This window comes from Periophthalmus magnuspinnatus, chromosome 9 (assembly GCF_009829125.3).
Source record: "Periophthalmus magnuspinnatus isolate fPerMag1 chromosome 9, fPerMag1.2.pri, whole genome shotgun sequence".
In the NCBI taxonomy this organism is placed as follows: Eukaryota; Metazoa; Chordata; class Actinopteri; order Gobiiformes; family Gobiidae; genus Periophthalmus; species Periophthalmus magnuspinnatus.
Genome location: NC_047134.1, coordinates 2,142,213 through 2,166,511, shown reverse-complemented (window position 1 = coordinate 2,166,511; position 24,299 = coordinate 2,142,213). Strand labels below are relative to the sequence as shown.

General features: G+C 43.5%; 2 protein-coding genes across 2 annotated transcripts in view; one reads left to right on the top strand and one right to left on the bottom strand.

Annotated features, from left to right (window-relative positions):
* The window catches only part of LOC117375930 (guanine nucleotide-binding protein G(q) subunit alpha), a 249,744-nt gene that overhangs the window by 40,433 nt on the left and 185,012 nt on the right, over positions 1 to 24,299 (bottom strand). The window lies entirely within an intron of this gene.
* On the top strand, positions 2,027 to 14,184 carry LOC117376459 (WD repeat-containing protein 31). The gene is made up of 9 exons (XM_033972954.2): positions 2,027 to 2,104; positions 5,643 to 5,775; positions 6,981 to 7,055; positions 7,241 to 7,385; positions 7,800 to 7,900; positions 7,973 to 8,040; positions 11,190 to 11,331; positions 12,189 to 12,351; positions 12,828 to 14,184. The coding sequence occupies exons 1-9, from the start codon at positions 2,058 to 2,060 to the stop codon at positions 13,016 to 13,018; spliced, it is 1,065 nt and encodes a 354-aa protein (XP_033828845.1). The 5' UTR covers positions 2,027 to 2,057; the 3' UTR covers positions 13,019 to 14,184.

Below are 24,299 nucleotides of genomic sequence, written 5' to 3'. Positions count from 1 at the left end.
CCGCCGGACTGTGACAGGTTTGTGATGTTTGTGAAGTGAACTTTTCTGCACTCTCGCACTGTTTAAGAGCGTTATTTTACCAAACTTGTGTTGTCTTTGTTGCGTAACGCGGTGTAGTGGCTCAGCAGGTGTCTCAGTCTAAATCCCTGTGGTAATGATGTGTCTCTAATAGGATTGAGCCTCTCCATCCTGCCTGTGCCTGGGGTTGGAGGAGTAGCCAAGAAAACCAAGGATAACCTCTCTGTTAAAGCCAGTCAGAGAGGAATAAACGCAAATACGGATCCTTTTGTTTTGTAATAAGTTATAATCAACATGTTTACATAGTTTTACATGTGTAATTCAGGTAAATAACATAATAACATGATAATTACCTGCACTCATGCTCATCTCTCCAGTCTTCTGAACACATTACACATTTGAATACATCATTTTAATATTAGTTTTAGTGGTAAAGCTTCAACTACAGTGAGTATTTTAGTAGTCGACAATCTTTTCAGTAATCAGTAGTCTTTTTACTGTTCACTACTTTTTTTAAATCAACAATTAGGAAAGATTAGTTTATTCGTCATTGCAGCCCCATATAAAGATTTTAATTTATTTTGTTTGTTTGTTTTGCTTAATGACAATCAGACAATATGCTCCCAGTGTGGCAGAATGTGCACATATGCACCTGTAAATGTTGTGGATGCGAATCAAGCCTCACACGAAACATGAATGTCACAAAATGTCACTTTTTACTCTCTGTTTGGGAGATTACAGTCTGACTAAATAATCCAAGGCACGCTGTAAAAATTGGAGAATACGTGGTTCTGTGTTGGCCACATAAACAAGAACTTGAACTTGACTGAAAATAAGCGCCAGCGGAGTGCATTTTCATTTATGGTTCTTCATTATATGATTATTTGTATTGTAGATTCTCACTGAAGCCATAAAAGTGAAGAGTGACACAAGTAAATGTAGCAAGCAAAAAAAAAAAATCAACTCAAATATCCACTCTTTGTGTTGAACCCTGGTTTGTGTTGTCATTTCTTGACCCTGATTCAACTGTGAAGTGAAAACCATGTTAGGAGCTTTCATCGTGAAGCTCATTGAGAGAAGGATGGAGGAAGGTTTGCAGCTCTGTAGATAAAGTAAAGGGAGGACACTCTGAGCATTTGAGTATAAAACATAAATATAAAACATTTGTCTGAGCTATTTAATTATTTCATTTTCTCTGTTATACAATTCCATATGTGTTGCATCACATGTGTGAAGTCTCCTGTGTGTTTATCAAATGCAGAAATTGCTAAATGTAAAGAAAAAACAGGTCTGTCCAAACTTTTGACTGGAAGTGTAAATGTGCGTTGTGTTAGTGCACTTCAGTACAGTTACAGCAGAGCTTTGGATTGTGTTGTGTAATCTCAGAGAATTTTTATCCTGATGTTAAACCACTGGAGATTTTAAAATGTTAATGTCTAAACTCAGCATTTGTTCCAAAGTATTCTAACTCAAGTATTTAACACTAGTGACCCAGCAGCTCATCGGGTTATTCCACTGTGCTTTTGTTGAGTTTTTTAAAAGGATCGATTATCAGCAATATCGGTATTGGCCAGATATTGAGCATTTTGCCAATATTTGGCACCAATATTTCTTCTGCACTGCTCCAGTCTCCGTTTGTTCCAGTTTGTCCTCAGTGCATCAGATTTGACTTTTGAGTAAATTATTGAAAATATGAATTTATATCGCAGATCAATAAATTTTGTTTAGCAATATATTATTTTGTAAATGTCACTATAAAATAACATAAATTTGGTGTGGACTATAGATTTTATAGTCTAGTGTATAGTTTATATAGTACTGGCAAAACATCGGTTATCAGCCACAACAACAAGAAAAACATATCGGCTCAAAAAAATCCATATCTGACCATCCCTACTTTTTGACATTGCTTTTGCGAATTTATCTGTCTCCGTATATGCTTTGCATGTCTGGCCACAAATGTACAGTTTGTGATGTTTGATCTTGAGCTCTATTGTTAAACATGATCACTGAATCTCTCTACAGGTTCCTAAGAGGACATGGGGAAACTACAGAGCAAGTTTCGCAAGAGATCTGATCTCTACAGGTAAAATGCTGACATTATTTAAGCTTAAAAACGTGATTGTCGTCAGCTGAAAGGAGTTCAAGCCTTAAAATTAATGTGACAAGTTTGTGGAGGCAATTCCAAAGAAATAATGAGAAAGTTGGACATTTGTGGATCATGAGTTTGGAGAGTTCTTTCATAAACAGTGAGTGTTGGTCACATAGGTCCCTTTCCTCTCAAATCATGACACCAAATTCTAGAGCGTGAACCTTTTGTTCAGATGATGTGGGCTGGTAAACATGTTTGTTCCACCTCGAGGGCCCCTGGGATAATTAGGACTTTCTGTGTTTTGCACCAAACACCAAGTGTGGTCAAGTGAAGTTTTATGTTTCAGTATTTCATAGTGTGATAAACTGTAAACCGTCACATTCACTGAGGTGAATGAAAATGTGTTTATGATCGACATTAACATGTTGTGTTACTGATTGTGCCGCGGTGATTAGTTGAAGTAATCCCTCATTTGTCCAGGACTAGTCCATGACACTTAGGCTGGACAAAGCCCTCAAAGTGTCGCGCTGTAGTCAGGATTCATTTGCTCCACATTCGCCGGTGATAAGCTACTATTGTAGCCACAGCTGCCCTGGGGCAGACTGATGGAATTGAGGCTGCCAATCTGCGCCATCGGACACCCACCAACACTCCCACCTACACACCACCTTCATCTTTTAATACTGCATGTATTTGTATGCCAGAATGTTAAGGAGTTTCCATAGTGACACAATGCACACATTAGAAAACACTATCAAAAAAGTTTTAAGATTGTCTGAAAACTAAAGAAAAAAAATACAAAATGGATTTAAACAGCACAGTTTCAGGAGCCTGTGATCAGTCTGAGCGTTCATGGTCCTGTTAAGAAGTTTGATTTTACACAAAAATGTGACAGTGACTAACTGTAAAACTGCTGGCTAATGCTAGCTAGCTTGGGACTTGTTTAAGCGTACAAAATTAGCTCACCGGTTGTGATTCCAGCTAAGTCAGTTCTTTATGGTCAGATTGTGTTCAAACAAAGGTGAGATTAAAGTCTAACAGCCTCAGAGCCTCTTGTGGTGAAGCAGCACAGCCTCATGTTGATGACATCAGCTGCAAAGGATCAATTCTGCACAGTGTTTTTGGAATAATTTAAAGTAACATTTCAGACATTACAGCACAGAGCTAACTCAGAGAAAGAATTGATTTAAAAAATGTCCAGATAACTGCCTTTACTGCCTAATTTTTTCCCCTAAAGAAGACATTTTACCATACAACCACCACTTTGCACTGGCGGTGATGCTAGCAAATGTTTTTTTTTTTTTTTTTGACAGTACATTTTTTCACAATCAGGTTAAGGTTTGGATTAGGGTTCATGTTAGGTTCAGGAACAGGTAATTTAGCTAAGTTTACAGCTTTGGGTCAGACATGCTATCTGAGTCTTGGCAGAACTCGGGGTAAAAAAAATGATGCACCTTTTCCACCATGGACCTCACCTGGACGAATGAGGGATTACATCACCTGATCCACAATAGATGCATAACTCGCAAGACCGCTACAAGATTTATCACAACTGAATAAAAATCCCATTTACTGGTTACATGTTGAACCATTAATGCATTCTGCAGAACTTTTAGTCCTCCAGTATTGTCCATAAACACCAAAATATTCCATCTCCGTGGGCTGTTATTGTGTCTAAAATGGTAACCCTGTAGTGTTGACCTAAACAATAATGCTCTGAAATGCATGGGATTTTTAGGCCTGAGCCCATACAGGGCGTAGGGCCTATTGCTTCCGCATGGGCCTATTGCTTCGCCCATGCACTCATCATTGCAGACTGTCTTCACGAAGTTGCACGGTTCGCGTGCAACTTCGTGGCAGCACCACACCTTGCACAGACTCCTGTATCCTATATCCCTGACATGCATTAACAGGAGTCAATAGTAGGAGTCGCCCCCCGTCGCCCCCTGCACAGACTCCACTATCCTAGCAACCCATGCCGTAGGCATGGGACATGCATATTTGTTCTTGCTAGCATGTTCTTGCAACATTGAGTCAATGGGCGAAGCCCATTGACTCAATGTTGACGCACGCAGCGCGAAGCGCTCATGTTCCCAAACACACTCCTGGCATCGAGCCCTATCCAAGCCCCCATGCCACAGGCATGGGCCATCTTTGTTACTGCTAAAATGAATGGAAGTCAATGGGGAGGTCAATGGCGGACCCCGACGTCATGACCCAATTGACCCCACGGTGACATGGGGAATGTCGAGAGCTTTCAAAAAACGTATAATATGTCATTGTAATGTTATCGGATATATTGTTTTTGCTCAAATTATTATTATTTTTGTTTATTTATTAGGGCCGAGCCCATACAGGGCTTCGCCCATGCACTCATCGTTGCAGACTGCACAGACCGCCCCCTGCACAGACTCCTGTATCCTAGCAACCCATGCCGTAGGCATGGGACATCCATACTTGTTCTTGCTAGCATGTCAGGTTATATTTTTTTCCCATTCATAGGAAAAATATTAGTTTCATGGAATAATGTGAAATTTGGCACCATGACTCTTCATGTCATCCTGATGAAAAAAGTCAATGGGACCCATGCAATTTGTTTCACTGGGTTGCCATGGTGATGCGCGAAAGCACCCATGTTATCCTAATGGGAAAATTTCCAAATTTTCATGCATTTCAAAGTCTTATAACGGCTTATTACCATCAACGACGAACATAAAATTTGGCACAGTGATTCGTCAGGTCGTCCCTGTCAAAAAAAGTCCAGGGGGACAAGTTTGTATTTTGCACAGTGTTGCCATGGCGATGCCTGGAAAACCCATGTTTTTGCAATTTTGTACATCAGCACTTCCAATATGTTTTGACTTGTTTGGTGTAAAGTGCAGCCCAAAGCCGCAATAAAAAAAGGGACAAGTGGCACGTCAGCGCCACCCACAGGGAGTGCCGGGTCGGCCGAGTGCGAAGCACAGCCCGCGAGGGCCGTTCGATGCCGCTTGCGGCTTTAATTGTATTTGTTCCTTGATTTGCTAGGTGTGCTTTGAAAAAAAAAATGTTAACGGTTTTGCACACGCATTTATTAGATTATTTATAAATCTTGAATGTCCAGAGCAATTTACCCAATGTATTCAGTGTTTCCCATAAGGTTTTACGTGTTAGCTATGACCATTTATATACACAGTCTATGGATGGCACAAATAATTTTTCTTTAAATGATAGCGGAGCATGAATGTCACTTACTGCCTAGTCTCTTAACAGTTTATGATAATGCTAATATAGTCCAGTTTGTTTTTCTCCTGTAATAATGAAAAACACTGCTATTGTATAGTGTGATTTCAGAATGTTTTAGTGGAGTGTGTGCCTCAGAATTTTTTCATCTAAACTGTGTGCTGTAACTAAAAACATGGTTGAACAATACTATTCTTTTATCAGTTCATGTTTTCCTCTTGTCAAATGTTATAACCTCTAAAGAGTTAAAGATGTATGAATGTTTCCGTACTTGCGTGCCTTCTGTACAGTTGTGTTGTGCTGCGTGCAGGTCGTCCGAGGGGCAGAAGGACGACAGTGCCTTGGACAGTCAGGTGCAGCAGTATGAACCTGCTCACCAGGGCTCCATCAACGCTGTGGTGAGCCTGAGTCCAGAGGCCTGTGTGTCCGGGGGAAGTGACCAGGTCAGTGTGAGTGTGTCTGCTCTGTGGACGCCTCATACACACTCAAATGAACCAGGAGAACACTCAAACAGAAACATCTGTGCTGAGGCGGGACTTTGGTTGTTGTTGTGGAGGAGCTCAGTTACTGCCCACTTTCTGCCCAATTTCTCGTAGATCTAAAACAATAGTTAAGTTTGAAAGCTGGCTCGGGACTGTTCAGCTGTGTGGCAGCTTTGTGGTAAGTAATAAGCAAAGCAAGTTTATTTGCACAGCACAATTCATACACAAAGTATTTCAAAGTGCTTTACAGAATAAGAAAGACATTAAAATCACAATACAACAAATCAAAACATGAATAATCATAATGGTAAAAACATGTTTATAAACTGCTGAGTTATTAGAGCATTTTGGCAAATTTCAAGTTTTAAATGTGTTCTTTCTTTGACTAAAAACACCCATGTTATGTACATTCGTTACAATATAGTAGGTTAGCCATTGTCCCTCTTAAATTAGAATTTTGGGAATTATGGGAGAAATGTATGTGAAATTTCCTACCTGAGGCGAATGTGATTGTTTTTGCTCTATAGATAATGTTCAAAAGTGTAAAAGATGGCGTTTTTGTTCATGGTTTATAAGTAGTACTGTGCAGGATTCATTGCTTTGCTGGAACTTTTGTAAATCTTATTTTCCTGTCTGCTTCTTTTGCTTGTTTACGCTCTGTTTACTCAAGTTTTAGATCGTTTTCTGGATTTTTTTTTTTCTGGTTTTGACCTGCTACTTTGAGGATGCATTACACCGCATGTATTTCTATGGCAGAATATTCAGCAGTTTCCATGGTGACACAATGCACACATTAGCAAACGCTATCAAAAAAGTTTTATGATTGTCTGAAAACTCAAGAAATGGATTTAAACAGCACAGTTTCAGGAGCCTGTGATCAGTCTGAGCATTCATGGTCCTGTTAAGAAGTTTGATTTTACACAAAAATGTGACAGTGACTAACTGTGAAACTGCTGGCTAATGGTAGCCCTTGTTTAAGCGTACAATATTAGCTCACCGGTTGTGATTCCTTTCTGCTTCTTTTGTTTGTTTACAGTCTGTTTACCTGTTTACTCAAGTTTTAGACCATTTTCTGGCTTTTTTTCTGGTTTTGATCTGCTACTTTGAAGATGCATTATACGTAAAGTAAAAAAATGCTGTCTTCCTGTATGCTTCACCGTGCCCAGGCTGTGGTGGTGTACGACTGGACCCAGGGCCGCATGTGCCAGTCCCTCCACGGCCACACTCGGGAGGTCACCAAGGTAACGCCAGGCCTAACAACTTAAGAAAAGTACATTTATCCTGTGACTGTTACTTCTCCCCCTCACACTTAAAACCACTTCCAAACCCGACTTAAACTGATGTGATGCCGTCGATGTTCCCCGCTGTGCAGTGAGACGGCGCTTACCATCCCGCTGTACGCTAATGCTAACCCTGTGCGCTTCAGGTGGTGTGTTACCCCGGCACCACGTGGATCTTCAGCGCTTCTCGGGATAAGGCAGTTTTTATGTGGGACCTGAACCAGGGATATGAGCCCATCCAGGAGTTCTGTGGACACGAGCTGGTGGTCAACGGCATCGCCATCAGCCCCGGTAAGTTACTACATGTTTTACTTCAGCTTTTGCATGTGGGTTTCAAGCTATGGCAGTCGTCGTCCTCCGTGGTCATAGCAATTAAGTAATTCAAGTCAAAATATGAAATCTTTTGAATGGGGAAAGGTCCTCAACGGCTCCTCCCATCAAATCAAGAAGGAACTGTTTGTCTGCAACTCATGAAACTCCAGTGAAGTGGTCATTTCGGTTTTGGAGTGAAACACAATTCCACAAGTACAAGACGTTCAAGATCTAATCCCCATGACCTTTTTTTTTAGCATTCCACTGCAAAACAAAACAATGCGTTACTTATACACACAGTTTAAGCACTTGTTTAAGCGATCCTTGCCATTATCGTTCCATCCCTGTTGATCCTTTCACAGATTTGTCTGTTTGTTCCACGTTTTTCCTCAGACGGGAGGAAACTGTGCAGCGGTTCCCGTGACAACTGGATGTGTTTATGGGACATCGAATCTGCCAAATGTGAACAGCGCCACAACATCTCCAGGAACCTGGTCAGACCGAGCCCTCACGTTTCACACAGTCTGACGGAGACGGGATGTACAAATAATGTAAATGTGTCTTAGGTGACTCACGTGTGCTGGGTGCCCGGCAGCTCCACAATAGCACAGACCTCTGAGGACAAGACCATCAGGTAAAAGTTACATTTTTATTCCAATTAAAAATAAAAATTCAGCAGCTCCAACTTGACTCATAATAATATGCTTTTTTTCCTCAAGTGTTTAAAACCAAAATAGATCATTATTATGCGTTTTGTTCATTGTGAAGTGGGACCGTGTATTTCTCACGATACGATACTTAGACCAATTTTTTTATCCACTTTCAAGTCACTCAAAGCCTTTTACATTACATGTATTCATACACCAGTGTAGTTAGACACTGGGGGTGAGGTGGGGTAAGTGTCTTGCCCAAGGACACAACGACAGGATCTGTGAGAGCTGGAGTCGCACCTCCAACATGTAGGTCAGTGGACCAACTACCAACTGAGCTACGGTTGGCCCCCGATACAAACATATCCTTAAAAATGGGCCTTAGTGCACTAAAGTTATATTTTGACTACGCAGAGGAGCAAAAAACGTTGAAATTTCATGCGTACATATGACTGAGTCCCTTTTTTGGCTCTGCACATTCAGCTGTAATGCAGTATTAGCAGATAATTCCACAGTTTATAAAGAAGGACCATTATTTAAAGGGCCCATATTACTCTACAGTGGTCCCCCGCTTTATCTCGGTTCACCTTTCACGGTCTCGCTGTTTCGCAGACCATTTATTTTGTTCTGCGTCCTGATTGGCTAAGGGTCTCCTATACAGTACAGAATGCTTTCAGACAAAATTTCTGTAAGCTTTGATTTATTTGATGTATATTTTATATATTGACATTTATTTGGACACTAGTATTTTGTTTATTACTTTCTATTTATTTTATTAATAATTAATTGTATTTATTATATTATGTTGGATACATTATTTACTTTCTTCATAATGATATTAAGGAGCGCACCGATAAAAATGTAACTACAGTGAATAAAAGACGAGCTGTAACTGTCCTGCCGTGTTTGGTTTATTTAAGCAAAGAAGAAGCAAGAAAATACATTGTATTAAATCTTAACAGTAACCGACAAACCACAGCCTCAAGAGACTGAGAACAATTTATTAGGGTCAAATTTACATAAATGTTGGATCTGAAGTGCTGTATGTTTGCACAGTGAGTTTTCTCACCGACAAAACAGACAATGTCGATGAAACGTTCTGCACCGACAAAGACGCCTACGAAGGTTTGAACTTTGAGAGAGTTTAAACGAGAGAGAAATGTGAGAAAAGTGTATAAAGTGTGTGGTGAGGGGTTTTACAGACAAAAACATAGAGAATAATTGTAAAAATAAACCTGACGACTTTGCGGATTTCGCCTATGATTATTTTTAAAACGTGACCCCCGAGATAAACGAGGGACCACTGTACTCTCTGATCTGTTCTAATGTTGTTTCCTCGTCACAAACAAACCTGGAGTTGTGTTTTTTTGTTTCATTCACACATGTTTAACACACAAACCTGCAGATTTAGGTTGAGCTCTTCTGTCAAACAGAAAACACCTCAAAAAACTCTGTTCCACCTTGTGATGTCATCATGTGGTGATACAGGAAGTGCTCCACTGTGTTTTTAAACTCTACACACCTTCACTAGAATCATCTGGATGATTTCAGGCCTGGACTTGCCAATCTCTACTGAACTAAATATAAAAGGAGCTGTTAACTTGAAAACTACCACTTGATGACATTACAAAGTGGAACAGAGCGTTTTGAGCTTTGGAGGCATAGGCAGAATAATAATGCAGGGTTACTCAAACGTGTGTGAATGAAACAAAACACAACTCCAGGTCTGTTTTTGAGGAGGTAACAGCATTATAAAATGACTTAAAGCTCAGGACAGTCAGTTTTGTGTAATATCGGACCTTTACAGCGTCTCATATCGATCGTCTCGTATTGATATTTTGAGTCCATCTTATTAAAACAGCTTATTATTCAGTAGAAACAGGCCCTTTGACTTCCTGTTCTTCATAATGATATTTCAAATTTTCATTCACTCGTTTTTTTACTGTTAAAAAATGTCGACATGGATTTTTAGAAACCTACATATATGACAATCACGAGGAAGCACAGAGCAGTGGGCGGGGATAGGGCGTAGGTGAAAATTAGATTTTTCTGAGCACTGAAGTGAATGTAGGACAATATAGCATTACTCACGTGCATGAATACAACTTTGAGTGAGATGTCTGTAATCCCTCAGTCGTCCAGGTCTGATCCATAGAGAAAGAAAACTTAAGATCTGTCGGTCAGATTACTGCTGGACACTGCCTTTTATCTGTCTGAAGGAGGAGTGATGAGTTATGTTTAAAACCTCATAAAAGTCCATTTAGCCTAATATGTCCCCTTTAATGTAGGAAAAGAATGTTGTGATGTGTCTGAAAGTGAACTTTAGTGCCACTGAAGCATGAGTTCAGTTCAGGTCTCAGATGGTTGTGACCTGACCTCAGATCTGCTCAGTTCACACTCGGCTAATTATAACACAATGGATTATCTGTTCAAAGAAAATCATATTAATGAGGCTGAGGGCCTCCTCCTGCATCCAGTCCGATTCTACAGAAAGTATTTACACACATTTAAGACATCTGAAGTGGTGAGATGCTGTTATTCTTGTATATTTAAATTATACAGTAAATATCCCAAAACTTATAACCTTTTAGTGAGATGGAGATACACAAAAACATCTGTGTATGAATCTGGTACAGTCCTGGTTCCTAATTTAATGCTGGTTTAGTGTTGGGTTAGTGCTGCTTTAGTCCTGGTTTAGACATGGTTTAATCCTAATTTTGTCCTAGTTTGGTCCTGATTTAGTCCTGGTTCAATACTGGTTTAGTCCTAATTTGGTCCAGGTTTAGTCCTTGTTTAGTCGTACTTTAGCTGTACTTTAGTCCTGGTTTAGTCGTATTTTAGTCCTGGTTTAGTCCTGGTTTAGTCCTGGTTTAGTCCTGGTTTAGTCCTTGTTTAGTCATATTTTATTCCTGGTTTAGTCCTGGCTTAGTCGTATTTTAGTCCTAGTTTATTCCTGGTTTAATCCTGGTTTAATCCTAGTTTAGTCCTGGTTTAGTCCTGGTTTAGTCCTGGACACATAGAGACATGCACTTTCAGATTTTGCCTTTAGTTGTCGCGCTGCAGCAGTAATGGCTCCAGTGTTTATTGTGTTTTTTTCACTTTACTGTTGTTTGTTGTTTTGTTTATGGTGCAGGATCTGGGACAGCCGGGCGTGGCAAGTGACCCACACGTTTCCAGCCAAACAGTACATCCAGACTCACTGTGACGTGTCTGTTAACGGACACTACCTGGTGTCCAGCAGCAACGGCTTCGGAGGACAGGGCTGTGAAGCCACGGTGAGACCGAGGACTCGTTATACTGACTAAAACTACAGAGATTAGACCGAGGACTCGTTATACCGACTAAAACTACAGAGATTAGACCGAGGACTCGTTATACTGAATAAAACTTTAGAGATTAGACCGAGGACTCATTATACTGAATAAAACTACAGAGATTAGACCGAGGACTCGTTATACCGACTAATACTACAGAGATTAGACCGAGGACTCGTTATACCGACTAAAACTACAGAGATTAGACCGAGGACTCGTTATACCGACTAAAACTACAGAGATTAGACCGAGGACTCGTTATACCGACTAAAACTACAGAGATTAGACCGAGGACTCGTTATACCGACTAAAACTACAGAGATTAGACCGAGGACTCGTTATACCGACTAAAACTACAGAGATTAGACCGAGGACTCGTTATACCGACTAAAACTACAGAGATTAGACCGAGGACTCGTTTTACTGACTAAAACTACAGAGATTAGACCGAGGACTCGTTATACCGACTAAAACTACATAGATTAGACCGAGGACTCATTTTACTGACTAAAACTATAGAGATTAGACCGAGGACTCGTTATACCGACTAAAACTACAGAGATTAGACCGAGGACTCGTTATACCGACTAAAACTACATAGATTAGACCGAGGACTCGTTATACCGACTAAAACTACAGAGATTAGACCGAGGACTCATTTTACTGAATGTCTGCAGCTTTAAATATGTCTGTTTTAATTTAGGACAAGCATACACAAAGTACAACAGCAGCTTTAACCTCAGTGCTGTTTGTATCAGATGTAGTATTTGCTGTATTAGTATTAGTTAAGTGTTGGTTGTTGGATGTGTCCTCTGCAGCTGTGGGACCTGCGTCAGCCCGGCTGTAAAGTGGTGGAGTACAGGGGCCACCTCCAAACCACCGCCTGCTGCGTGTTCCTTCCTTCCAACACCGGGGGGAGCCCTCTGGTGGCAACGTCCTCTCACGACAGCTCCGTCAAGATCTGGGACCAGAACACTGCAGGTAAATAACCGCTCTAAAAGGGCTGGGCTCACTGTGGGAACTCATATTTGCTATGGTTCAGAAAATGTGTTTGTGTTTCCAAAAGTGCACAATGTACCTTTGTGTCAGAGGGCGCCTGCTTGTCTCCATGGAGATGCTATTGTTTTTACCTGGAATGAGCTTAAGTTTATCTATCTGACTCCCCCAGGCCATGTTACGGATCATATCTGTGGAGAGACAATGCAACTTTTATTTAAATCTAACACACTGGACCAAAGTGCTTTACCCAAATTCACAGCAGCTGCAGCACATTAAACACATGAGATAAAACTGGAAGAAAACAGCTGTAATGACCCTTCACCCACACTGCCCATTGTGAACGTGGTGTGGTCAGAGCGTTGGTTGGTCGCAGGGGCTGTGTCTGAGGAGTGAATGAATAACAGCTTGTACCGTGTGGTGTTTTGACTAAATAACCCTGTGTGTTGTTGTGCTCTCAGCCTGTCTGGGGACCCTCTCTCTGGACGGAGCGGGCCCTCTGGTGTCCCTAGCGCCCAGTGACCCGGTCAATCTGATCTGTGCCAGTTTCAACTCAGGTCTGCACCACCTCCAGCTGTGCCATGGCTCGCCCCAGGCCCAGAGCTCGGGGGCATCGGGGGCGGTGGACATCAGGCTGGTGGCTCGGTTTTAATGAGACTTTTATTGGACGAGGTAGAAGTCAACAAAATCTTGAAATGCGATCATAGCAAAAATCTACAAGTTTACATGCAATAAGAATATTTGATCTTAATTTGAGAAGCTTTCACTCGTTATGTAAAAAACGTACCAATGCAAAATAAAAGTGCCCCCTCTACAGTACATAAGGGTTAAAGCGCATATGACAGACGACTACTGTCACTACACACTGAACCCACTCTGCAATTTTCCCTGTTAAAGACATAGCACCTCAGCACTACTTCCTGTATTTTTCTACTTCTCAACTCTCTCCTAAAACTTAAAAAAAACTGATGTAAAACTATGATAAATATTTAGCACATGTGCTATTCATCAAACCAAGTCAGAATTTAAAAACATGAACACCTGTCAAATGCACTTTAAACTCAGTGTGGGACGTCATTTTTCGTCCAAAAAAGACAGTAAATTGTTTTGTTTCCCTCATTTTAAAGTAGCACTATGTAACTTTACGGGTGGATATATGTATCTCCAATAAGGTGACGCCACCAGGCCACTACAGCTCAGATCTATGGAGAGGCTTGACCATTAACATGTCATGTTTTTATTTGTATTTTTGAGCAGTAAACTCACCCAAAAAATTAAATGCTAGGTAGATACGCTAAAGTCACACTGTGAAACATTTATTTATATTTTATGATATTTTAAAAGTGCATACAATGTATTTTTCAAAGCTTCTCAAATCAAGTCATTTCATCTCATTATTGAACGTCTCTCTGGTGGTTTCACTTCGGCAGAGTTTTCCTCACATAAAACTGTCACTGCCACTGCACTGAGAGCAGCTGAATGTAGGACCCTGTGACTGTGAGGAGCAGAGCACCTGTGGAGCACCTGTGGAGCACCTGTGGAACACCTGTGATACACCTGTGGTACTCTCTTGTGATACACCTGTGGTACTCACTATAAACAGGTTTAAACTGTAGAATCATTTAAGCTGCACTTTGTGAGAATCAATGTTTTACTGAGAATGTAGTTTACGAGTTATTCAGGACATTTCACAAAAATATCACCGTTTAATCCTCGATCATTTGTAGATATATTTTTATAGAATTGATTCATTTTGTACTTTTGCTCATGCTGGTTTCAAAGTTACTATGCAATAAAATGACCACAGTAATTACTTTTTAATAAAATGTCCAAATAGTGTTTTTGTGTAAACTCACCTGTACGTAGCCCCCTCAAATACCGCGCTACCGTCTGGGACCTCGTCTATCAAAGGACAAAAGTAAACTTAGAGTTCTGAGAAGAGCAGCACATTTTACAACTTCTGACCATGATCCAAAAATCTGATGGGAAACACTGGAGGAAATGTCAAAAATATCATCGACTGATGGATAAAATGACCAACTTGTAGCAGTACCACCCGCCTCAGTTCAGCGGAGCCACTGAACCAGGTCTAAACATCCAGACAAGTATCAGACCTTAAAACCCGACACGGCCAGGAGAAAAACCTCTCTGCCCCAGAACAGAACCAACTGAAACACGTTTAAAATCATCGGGTAAAACCTGAACATGTCGCGCTCGCTCTTCATCGGCCTGATATTCATTTGGAGTTTGCAGATTAATCAAACCAGAAGAATTTAATACATTTTTTTCACACATTGCCCTTCCCTAGTTTCAGATAAAGAAATGAACAGATCCCTGGACATTACAAATACCAATATTATCAGACCCACAAACAACAGTCAGTGTTTCCACTTGATTTAATCTGGACCTTTCACTTCATACATGCCTCAGTTCCACACAAAGAGACAGCAGCTCGTGTATCCTGTCAACTACGTCATCACTACACCCCAAAGTCTGAAGAAAAACACGACTAAATCATTCAGAATCTATACAACATGGCACATTCAAAAACTGCAACATCCTACAATACAGTGACATGGATACAGTACAAATATAACATGAGCATTCAAGAAGCAGGACCATGTACCTGGAGTCGTCCAGTCAGTCGTAAACAAAGAGGCAACGGCTTTGAGAAGAGACACAAAAATAAAAACTCATTCATTAAAGGACCTGTATTACACACAACTGACTCTTGTGAGGTTTAATCCATGTTCTAATGTTCCCTCCTCAAAAACAGACCTGGACTTGTGTTTTGTTTCATTCACACATGTTTGTGTCGCACTTTATTATTAGTCTGGAACATCTACAAAGCTCAAAACGCTCTGTTCCACCTTGTGATGTCATCAAGTGGGAGTTTTCAAGTTAACTCCTCCTTTTACCTTTTGGTTAGTAGAGACAGGAAATTATCCATCCATCCATCCATTTTCTTCCGCTTATCCGGGGCCGGGTCGCGGGGGCAGCAGTCTAAGCAGGGACTCCCAGACTTCCCTCACTCCGGACACGTCCTCCAGCTCCTCCGGTGGGACCCCAAGGCGTTCCCAGGCCAGCCGAGAGACATAGTCCCTCCAGCGTGTCCTGGGTCTTCCCCGGGGCCTCCTCCCGGTGGGACATGCCCAGAACACCTCCCTAGGGAGGCGTCCAGGAGGCATCCTGAGCAGATGCCCGAGCCACCTCAGCTGGTTCCTCTCAACGTGTAGGAGCAGCGGCTCTACTCCGAGCTCCTCCCGTGTGACCGAGCTCCTCACCCTATCCCTAAGGGTGCGCCCGGCCACTCTGCGGAGGAAGCCCATTTCAGCCGCTTGTATCCGCGATCTTGTCCTTTCGGTCATTACCCAAAGCTCATGACCATAGGTGAGGGTAGGAACGTAGATTGACCGGTAAATCGAGAGCTTCGCCTTCCGGCTCAGCTCCTTCTTTACCACAACGGACCGATACAGCGACCGCATCACTGCAGATGCTGCACCGATCCGCCTGTCAATCTCACGCTCCATCCTTCCCTCACTCGTGAACAAGACCCCGAGATACTTGAACTCCTCCACTTGAGGCAGAGACTTACCACCCACCCGGAGAGAGCAAACCACCTTTTTCCGGTCGAGAACCATGGCCTCGGATTTGGAGGAGCTGATTCTCATCCCAGCCGCTTCACACTCGGCTGCAAACCGCCCCAGTGCCTGCTGCAGGTCCTGGCTTGAAGAAGCCATCAGGACAACATCATCTGCAAACAGCAGAGATGAAATCCTGTGGTTCCCAAACCAGGCCCCCTCCGGCCCCTGGCTGCGCCTAGAAATACTGTCCATAAATATAATGAACAGAACCGGTGACAAAGGGCAGCCCTGGCGGAGTCCAACATGCACTGGGAACAGGTCTGACTTACTGCCGGCAATGCGAACACAGCTCCTGCTCCGGTCATACAGGGACCGGACAGCCCTTAGCAAAGAGCCCCGGACCCCATACTCCCAGAGCACCCCCCAAAGGACACCACGAGGGACACGGTCAAATGCCTTCTCCAGATCCACAAAACACATGTGGACTGGTTGGGCATACTCCCATGAGCCCTCGAGGACCCGATGGAGAGTATAGAGCTGGTCCAGTGTTCCACGACCAGGACGAAAACCACACTGCTCCTCCTGAATCCGAGGTTCGACTATCGGTCGGATTCTCCTCTCCAGTACCCTGGAATAGACCTTACCTGGAAGGCTGAGGAGTGTGATTCCCCTGTAATTGGAACACAATTACAGGGGAATTACAGGAAATTATCAAAATCATTTTAGTGAAGGACTTTAAAAACACAGTGGAGCACTTCCTGTATCACCACACGATGACATCACAAGGTGGAACAGTGTGTGTTCAGTTTGAGGGAAGAACTCAGCCTAAATCTGCAGGTTTGTGTGTTAAACATGTGAATGAAACAAAACACAACTCCAGGTCTGTGTGTGACGAGGAAACATTAAAACATAGATCAGGAAACAGATTTGCCTAGAATGTTCCACAGTGGTGTAATTTATTCAACTACAGATGGTTTTATTGCAAATTACTTGGTTTCCTGCTCGTCTCCATGAAGATCACACAGTTTCTAACCTTCCATCTAAAAACTAACATATTGCCCCTTTAAATATTTGCACCAAACTCCAAAAAATAAAAATACAAAAAGAAATCTTGAAATTAAATATATGAATCTGATTCCTCTTGAGCCACATGAGACCTACTACTGACAAAGGGCTGTGCTGCCCTCTAGTGGTCCAAAGAAAAACAGCAACGTATTATTTACAATCAACAATTTTTATTATACATTTCTAACAGAATACAAATAAAAAGCTGCGTTCACACTATTTCAGCTCTGGGACTAAACCAAAACTAAACCTGGACTGGAACAGGACCAAACTAGGTCTTGGTAAAACTTTATAAAACAACACTTCATCGCCTTAAAGAGGGGGATTTCACTTCTGTGCGGTATGAACTGCTCACACAATTCACCTTATCCTTGTCAGTCTGTAGGGGGCGCTCTACAGGCAGGTGGCTTTGGCTCTAAAGTTCTTCAAAGTGTCTCGTAGCTGGAGAACAGCAGCGTCATCTTCCTCCACGGCCTTCGCACAGACGCGCTTCACTCTGCTGTGCACGTCCTCCAGACATTTCTGTGCAACATACAATGAAGAGCTGAGAGTAAATATGCCTTTGACACACAATCTGTACAGCCAAAAACACACACTTTAACAATACTTTAAAGGAAAATCAAATACTAATCCATACTAAAACTATTTTGAGCAGGTATCAATACTAAGGAACACATTCACAGGACAGAAATGAACCTGAATCTGTTTGTACTGATGTGTCTGTTTCACAAGTATAAGACACAGAGCAGTACACACCATGGACCACTTTGAACCTACTGCACACTGAGGGATTACACAGATATAAGACACATGGAACTAGAACTCTAAGTACAACATTTATTGTGGAAAATCACAGTCTATCGTCTAAATAACTAAGTCCATTCCTTGCCGTCAAGCTGAAGAAGGAGTCCTATCGAGCCTTGTTGGCTCGTGGGACTCCTGAGGCAGCTGATGAGTACCGGCGGGCCAAGCGTGCCGCGGCTCGGGCAGTCACAGAGGCAAAAACTCGGGGTTGGGAGGAGTTCGGGGAGGCCATGGAGGAGGACTATCGGACGGCCTCAAAGAGATTCTGGCAAACCGTCCGACGCCTCAGGAGGGGAAAGCAGTGCTTCACCAACACTGTTTACAGTGCGGGTGGAGAGCTGCTGACTTCGACTGGGGATGTTGTCGGGCGGTGGAAGGAATACTTTGAGGATCTCCTCAATCCCACTGTCACGTCTTCCGAGGAGGAAGCAGAAAGTGGGGACCCAGAGGCGGACTCGTCCATCACCCTGGCTGAAGTCACTGAGGTGGTTGGCAAGCTCCTCGGTGGCAAGGCTCCGGGGGTGGACGAGATCCGTCCTGAGTACCTCAAGTCTCTGGATGTTGTGGGACTGTCTTGGCTGACACGTCTCTGCAACATCGCGTTGCGGTCGGGGACAGTGCCTGTGGAATGGCAGACCGGGGTGGTGGTCCCTCTGTATAAGAAGGGGGACCGAAGGGTGTGTTCCAATTACAGGGGAATCACACTCCTCAGCCTTCCCGGTAAGGTCTATTCCAGGGTACTGGAGAGGAGAATCCGACCGATAGTCGAACCTCGGATTCAGGAGGAGCAGTGTGGTTTTCGTCCTGGTCGTGGAACACTGGACCAGCTCTATACTCTCCATCGGGTCCTCGAGGGCTCATGGGAGTATGCCCAACCAGTCCACATGTGTTTTGTGGATCTGGAGAAGGCATTCGACCGTGTCCCTCGTGGTGTCCTTTGGGGGGTGCTCTGGGAGTATGGGGTCCGGGGCTCTTTGCTAAGGGCTGTCCGGTCCCTGTATGACCGGAGCAGGAGCTGTGTTCGCATTGCCGGCAGTAAGTCAGACCTGTTCCCGGTGCATGTTGGACTCCGCCAGGGCTGCCCTTTGTCACCGGTTCTGTTCATTATATTTATGGACAGAATTTCTAGGCGCAGCCAGGGGCCGGAGGGGGCCTGGTTTGGGAACCACAGGATTTCATCTCTGCTGTTTGCAGATGATGTTGTCCTGATGGCTTCTTCGAGCCAGGACCTGCAGCAGGCACTGGGGCGGTTTGCAGCCGAGTGTGAAGCGGCTGGGATGAGAATCAGCTCCTCCAAATCCGAGGCCATGGTTCTCGACCGGAAAAAGGTGGTTTGCTCTCTCCGGGTGGGTGGTGAGTCTCTGCCCCAAGTGGAGGAGTTCAAGTATCTCGGGGTCTTGTTCACGAGTGAGGGAAGGATGGAGCGGGAGATTGACAGGCGGATCGGTGCAGCGTCTGCAGTGATGCGGTCGCTGTATCGGTCCGTTGTGGTAAAGAAGGAGCTGAGCCGGAAGGCGAAGCTCTCGATTTACCGGTCAATCTACGTTCCTACCCTCACCTATGGTCATGAGCTCTGGGTCATGACCGAAAGGACAAGGTCGCGGATACAAGCGGCTGAAATGGGCTTCCTCCGCTGAGTGGCCGGGCGCACCCTTAGGGATAGGGTGAGGAGCGCGGTCACACGGGAGGAGCTCGGAGTAGAGCCGCTCCTCCTACACGTTGAGAGGAACCAGCTGAGGTGGCTCGGGCATCTGCTTAGGATGCCTCCTGGACGCCTCCCTAGGGAGGTGTTCTGGGCATGTCCCACCGGGAGGAGGCCCCGGGGAAGACCCAGGACACGCTGGAGGGACTATGTCTCTCGGCTGGCCTGGGAACGCCTTGGGGTCCCACCGGAGGAGCTGGAGGACGTGTCCGGGGTGAGGGAAGTCTGGGAGTCCCTGCTTAGACTGCTGCCCCCGCGACCCGGCCCCGGATAAAGCGGAAGAAGATGGATGGATGGATGGATGGCATTCCTTAATATCAAAATTGAGTTTGAAATTTTAGTATCGTGACTCTATTTTACAAAGATGCACGGGTCTTCTGCTGTTTTGTGTTTGATCGTTAAAACAGTGATCTACTGCAAAATGTCAGGTGTGTTAAATGATATAAATGTGTTAAATGATATAAATGTGTTAAATTATATAAACAGAATACTGGGACTGAGGCTCCTGCTCTGGTCTCATAAGGACCGGACAGCCCTTAGCAAAGGGCCCCAGACCCCTTCCTTCTGGAGCACCACGCAAAGGACACCACGGGGGAATTTCTTTGCAAATTATGGTAGAAAATAAGTATTTGGTCAATTGGCCCATTCTTCCTGCAGATCATCTCTAAAGCAGTATTGTTTTGGGGCTGTCGCTGGGCAACACGGACTTTTAACTCCCTCCAAAGATTTTCTATGAGGTTGAGATCTGGAGCCTGGTCTAGGCCACTCCAGGACCTTAAAATGCTTCTTACGAAGCCACTCCTTTGTTGCCCGGGTAGTGTGGTTGGGATTACTGAAATGCTGAAAGACCCAGCCACATTTCTTCTTCAAGGCCCTTGCTGATGGAAGGAGGCTTTTACTCAAAATATCACGATACATGGCCCCATTCATTTTTTCTTTACACAGATCACTCGTCCTCATCCCTTTGCAGAAAAACAACCCCAAAGCATGATGTTTCCACCCCTATGCTTTACAGTAGGTATGGTGTTCTTTGGATGCAACTCAGCATTCTTTCTCCTCCAAACACGACAAGTTGAGTTTTTACCAAAAAGTTGTATTTTGGTTTCATCTGACCATAGGAGATTCTCCCAATCCTCTTCTGGATCATCCAAATGCCTCTAACTTCAGACGGGCCTGGACATGTCCTGACTTAAGAAGAGGACACGTCTGGCACTGCAGGATTTGAGTCCCTGGCGGTGTAGTATGTTACTGATGGTAGCCTTTGTTACTTTGGTCCCAGCTCTCTGCAGGTCATTCACTAGGTTCCACCTGTGGTTCTGGGATTTGCTCTCCGTTCTTGTGGTCATTTTGACCCCACTGGGTGAGATCTTAGATGGAGCCTCAGATTGAGGGAGATTATCAGTGGTCTTGTATGTCTTTCATTTTCTAATAATTGCTCCCACAGTTGATTTATTCACACCAAGTGGCTTACCTCTTGCAGATTCAGTCTTCCCAGCCTGGTGCAGGTCTACAGTTTTGTTTGTAGTTTAACTTGCACAATTGGTGGCTGACTGTGGCTCAACTGTACCACTGTATGCATGTGTGTGTATATAAGTGGTAAGACAGCTTTTGAGGCCCGTGCTGCTGTTGAGGCCCGTGCTGCAGGTGCTTACCTGGTTTCTCACAGTGCGTTCTGGTGAACTATTTAAGCGCTCCCTTTCTCATTGCTCCCCCTTTTGCCCACAAGCATTTCTGGGTCCCTGTGTAGGCAGCTCTGTCCTCCATGCTCAGGTAAAGTCCTAATCACTTACTCTTCATTCATGAAAATATCCAAATTCCTAAATCATCGCTTCTTTTAGTGCCGTCGTCTGACTGCAGCTCGACATCGCTTCACTTTCACCACACGCTGAACTTCGTAGTGTGTTCATGTGCGCCCTCGTTGTGGTGACAGGTAATTAATACCCACTACTCCTGTCCATTCACAAAATTGTTCAAACTAAAGTCCATGTTTCATGTAGTTCCTCTGCTTGGCCGTAACGTTGCACCTTGGGCCAAGTGCACGTCGCTGTGTGCTTCATCTGCAGTGACGGGTAATGCCCCGTGGAACCTCTTCATTCAGAAAATCCCCAAATTCTTACGCATCTGTCCCTTGTCCCGCTGCTCGGCTGTACTCGCTGTACCAGGTCCATTACACACAGTGGTGTGTTTTCATCAACAAAGGTAAACACATCCCAAGTGTAATTTAAACTCCAAGCATGCATCCTCTAACTATTAGTTTGTGGAGCTGGCATTATCTCAAGGAGGACACGAGACATCTTGCATCTCATTGTAAACTCCAGAAAGTGAGCTGCGTAAAGCGGACTCCAGCCATCAACCTGGGATTGTGTGCTCACCTACTCAACCAGCGATATGTGTCCCTCCTTAGTTTGGTTCAGTTACATTGAGCTGTAGCACTAATGCTAACTCCCCATTCGTTTAAGGTGTCATCAGTGGTCAGCACAGGGCACGCCGCCTCTGCTGCTTTGCCTTTTTGCTTTGCCTTTTTGTTTTGCCTTTTTGTCTTCTTGCTTTGCTTTCGCCTTGTCTGCTTTTTGTTTTGCTTTGCCTTTTGTTTTGTCTTTCTCAACTTAGTTTAAGTTGGCCCACTGTGAGATCGCCTTTAGTGGCGCTGTCCTGGGCTGAGCTCGGGCTGGTGCACCTGAGCTCTGTGGGTGGAGCTTGGACACACCTGAGGTCTGTGGGCGGAGCTTAGACACCTGAGCCGTATTTCGCCCTGTACATGGTCTGACAGGCGGTGGGTTTGGGCTCGGTAAACTTTTAATGAATTGAAAGAGTGTATGGTGAAACTGGATTTTATATATATATTGTCGTCATTGTTAATGAAATTAAACCACTGTTTCCTTTTAATATGTAAAATAAACATGATGTAAATGAAATGGAACTTGGCTCTTTCATCTTGATTCTTACCTGTGTGCCTTATACTCAGGGTGTAGTCCCCAGACTAGATTTGGGGTGGTGTTGTTGCATCGCTTATATTTATTAGTACTAGCTCAAATGATTAACCCCTCGATTGCCACAAGCTTGGCGTTGTTGGCAGGATTATCAATAAAAGCAGAGACCCAGGTTCCATTTATAGTCTATCATAGTGTCTCGTCAGAATATCATGAAATGCTCATCTATGGAATGTAAGTAGCGTCAAAAAAAATAAAAATTTAAAAAAAGCGACTAAAGTTAATTGGACCGGTCCTGTGCCTTGTTGCATGTTTTACTACATTTGCTGTGCATGTTTGTGATTTTGTTTTTTTGCTGTGTTCATATTTGCTGTGTACAACCTGGGTATTGTAACTGGTTTGGTGACTTCCTAGTGCTAAATTTAAACTAAAATTAAGCTTAACCACTACTCCCTCCATAGTAAAATCTTGTGCATTGCCTTCTTGTTAATTGGTATTGTGATTGATATTGACAAGGCAAAGCAGCAGTAGTCGGGGGGCGGACCCTTCGTGTATAGAGAGAGAGCTTAAAACTGTTTTTATTTATTATTATTATTATTTATTTTTTTTATCAGTAGTTCAGTGGATGGATGTAGAGGAGCCTCAACAGTTGAATGAGCAGGACTTTGACGATCAGGTCTGAGACTGAATCTGCAAAAGACCCAGACCAGGACCGAAACTAGGATCAGGATCACGACCAAAACTGAGACCAGGACCGAAACCAGGACCAGAACTTTTTAATACTCCTACTCCATAAAAGTAAAATACCCCTGGGGGCCTACGGGAGGGCATCTGTGTTTATTTGAGCCCTGAGCTGCTCTCTGCTGCCCTCTGCTGGTCGTTTAAACCGTTTCTGAAGAAAACCAGTGGAGAAAATCCTGCAGAGGTTGAGTTTATTTAAACAGTACAAAGTGTAAACGTGAGGACTGCAGACAGGAGCAATAAAACACACAGACACAGAAAACAGTGACACTGTGGACGCCATTACAGGGACTTTATGAACGGAAGTTTGGATCAAAAATGCATATTTCAAAACGTTGGTTTTGTGAATCATCCTTTTAGAGAAATATCACAGACTTTAAAGAGGAGAGATTTTTATTAGTTAGTCAAGAACAGGCGAGTTAGCATGCTAACAATGCACTTCCTGATTAATAGAAAATAAAATGCTTTATAATTAGATATAGACAGAACTCAAGAGCAGCTTTTAAGTCACATTTTATTAAAATATGTAGAAACACGCAAATAAAGTGAATCTTAAAACTATATTTTATACACATATTTGTTAAGTTTTAATTAAAATGTCAGACTCATTTAAAGATGAAAGCAGAGCTGTGATTGGCTCAGAAGCTGTGCTCGGTGGTGACCTCAGCGGCGATGTCATCATACTCCTCCTCCTGCTGGCCCGTCTCCATGGAAACGACATGTGCACTTCCTGTGGGCGGAGTCAAGACAAACAATTAGCCCAAACTGGGGTTGTGTTCAGATGCCCTCCCACAGCCCCTCTCTGCTCCTCACTGCCCCCCAGTGACCTGAAACCTGTGTCTGTGTAATACCTCTTTTATCCAGCAGGGGGAAAACATTTGAGCTTTTATTTAGAGCGATTCATGTTTGAGTTTGTCCTGCAACTGAGGCTTGAGTGCTCAGTAGAGTCTGTTTTCACCTACCCCCTATCCCCGCCCCCTGCTCTGTACTTACAAATTAAAATGTATTAGCCTGTGTGTTAGCCTGTGTGTTAGCCTGTGTTAGCCTGTGTGTTAGCCTGTGTGTTAGCCTGTGTGTTAGCCTCTGCATTAGCCTTTGTGCTGTGAG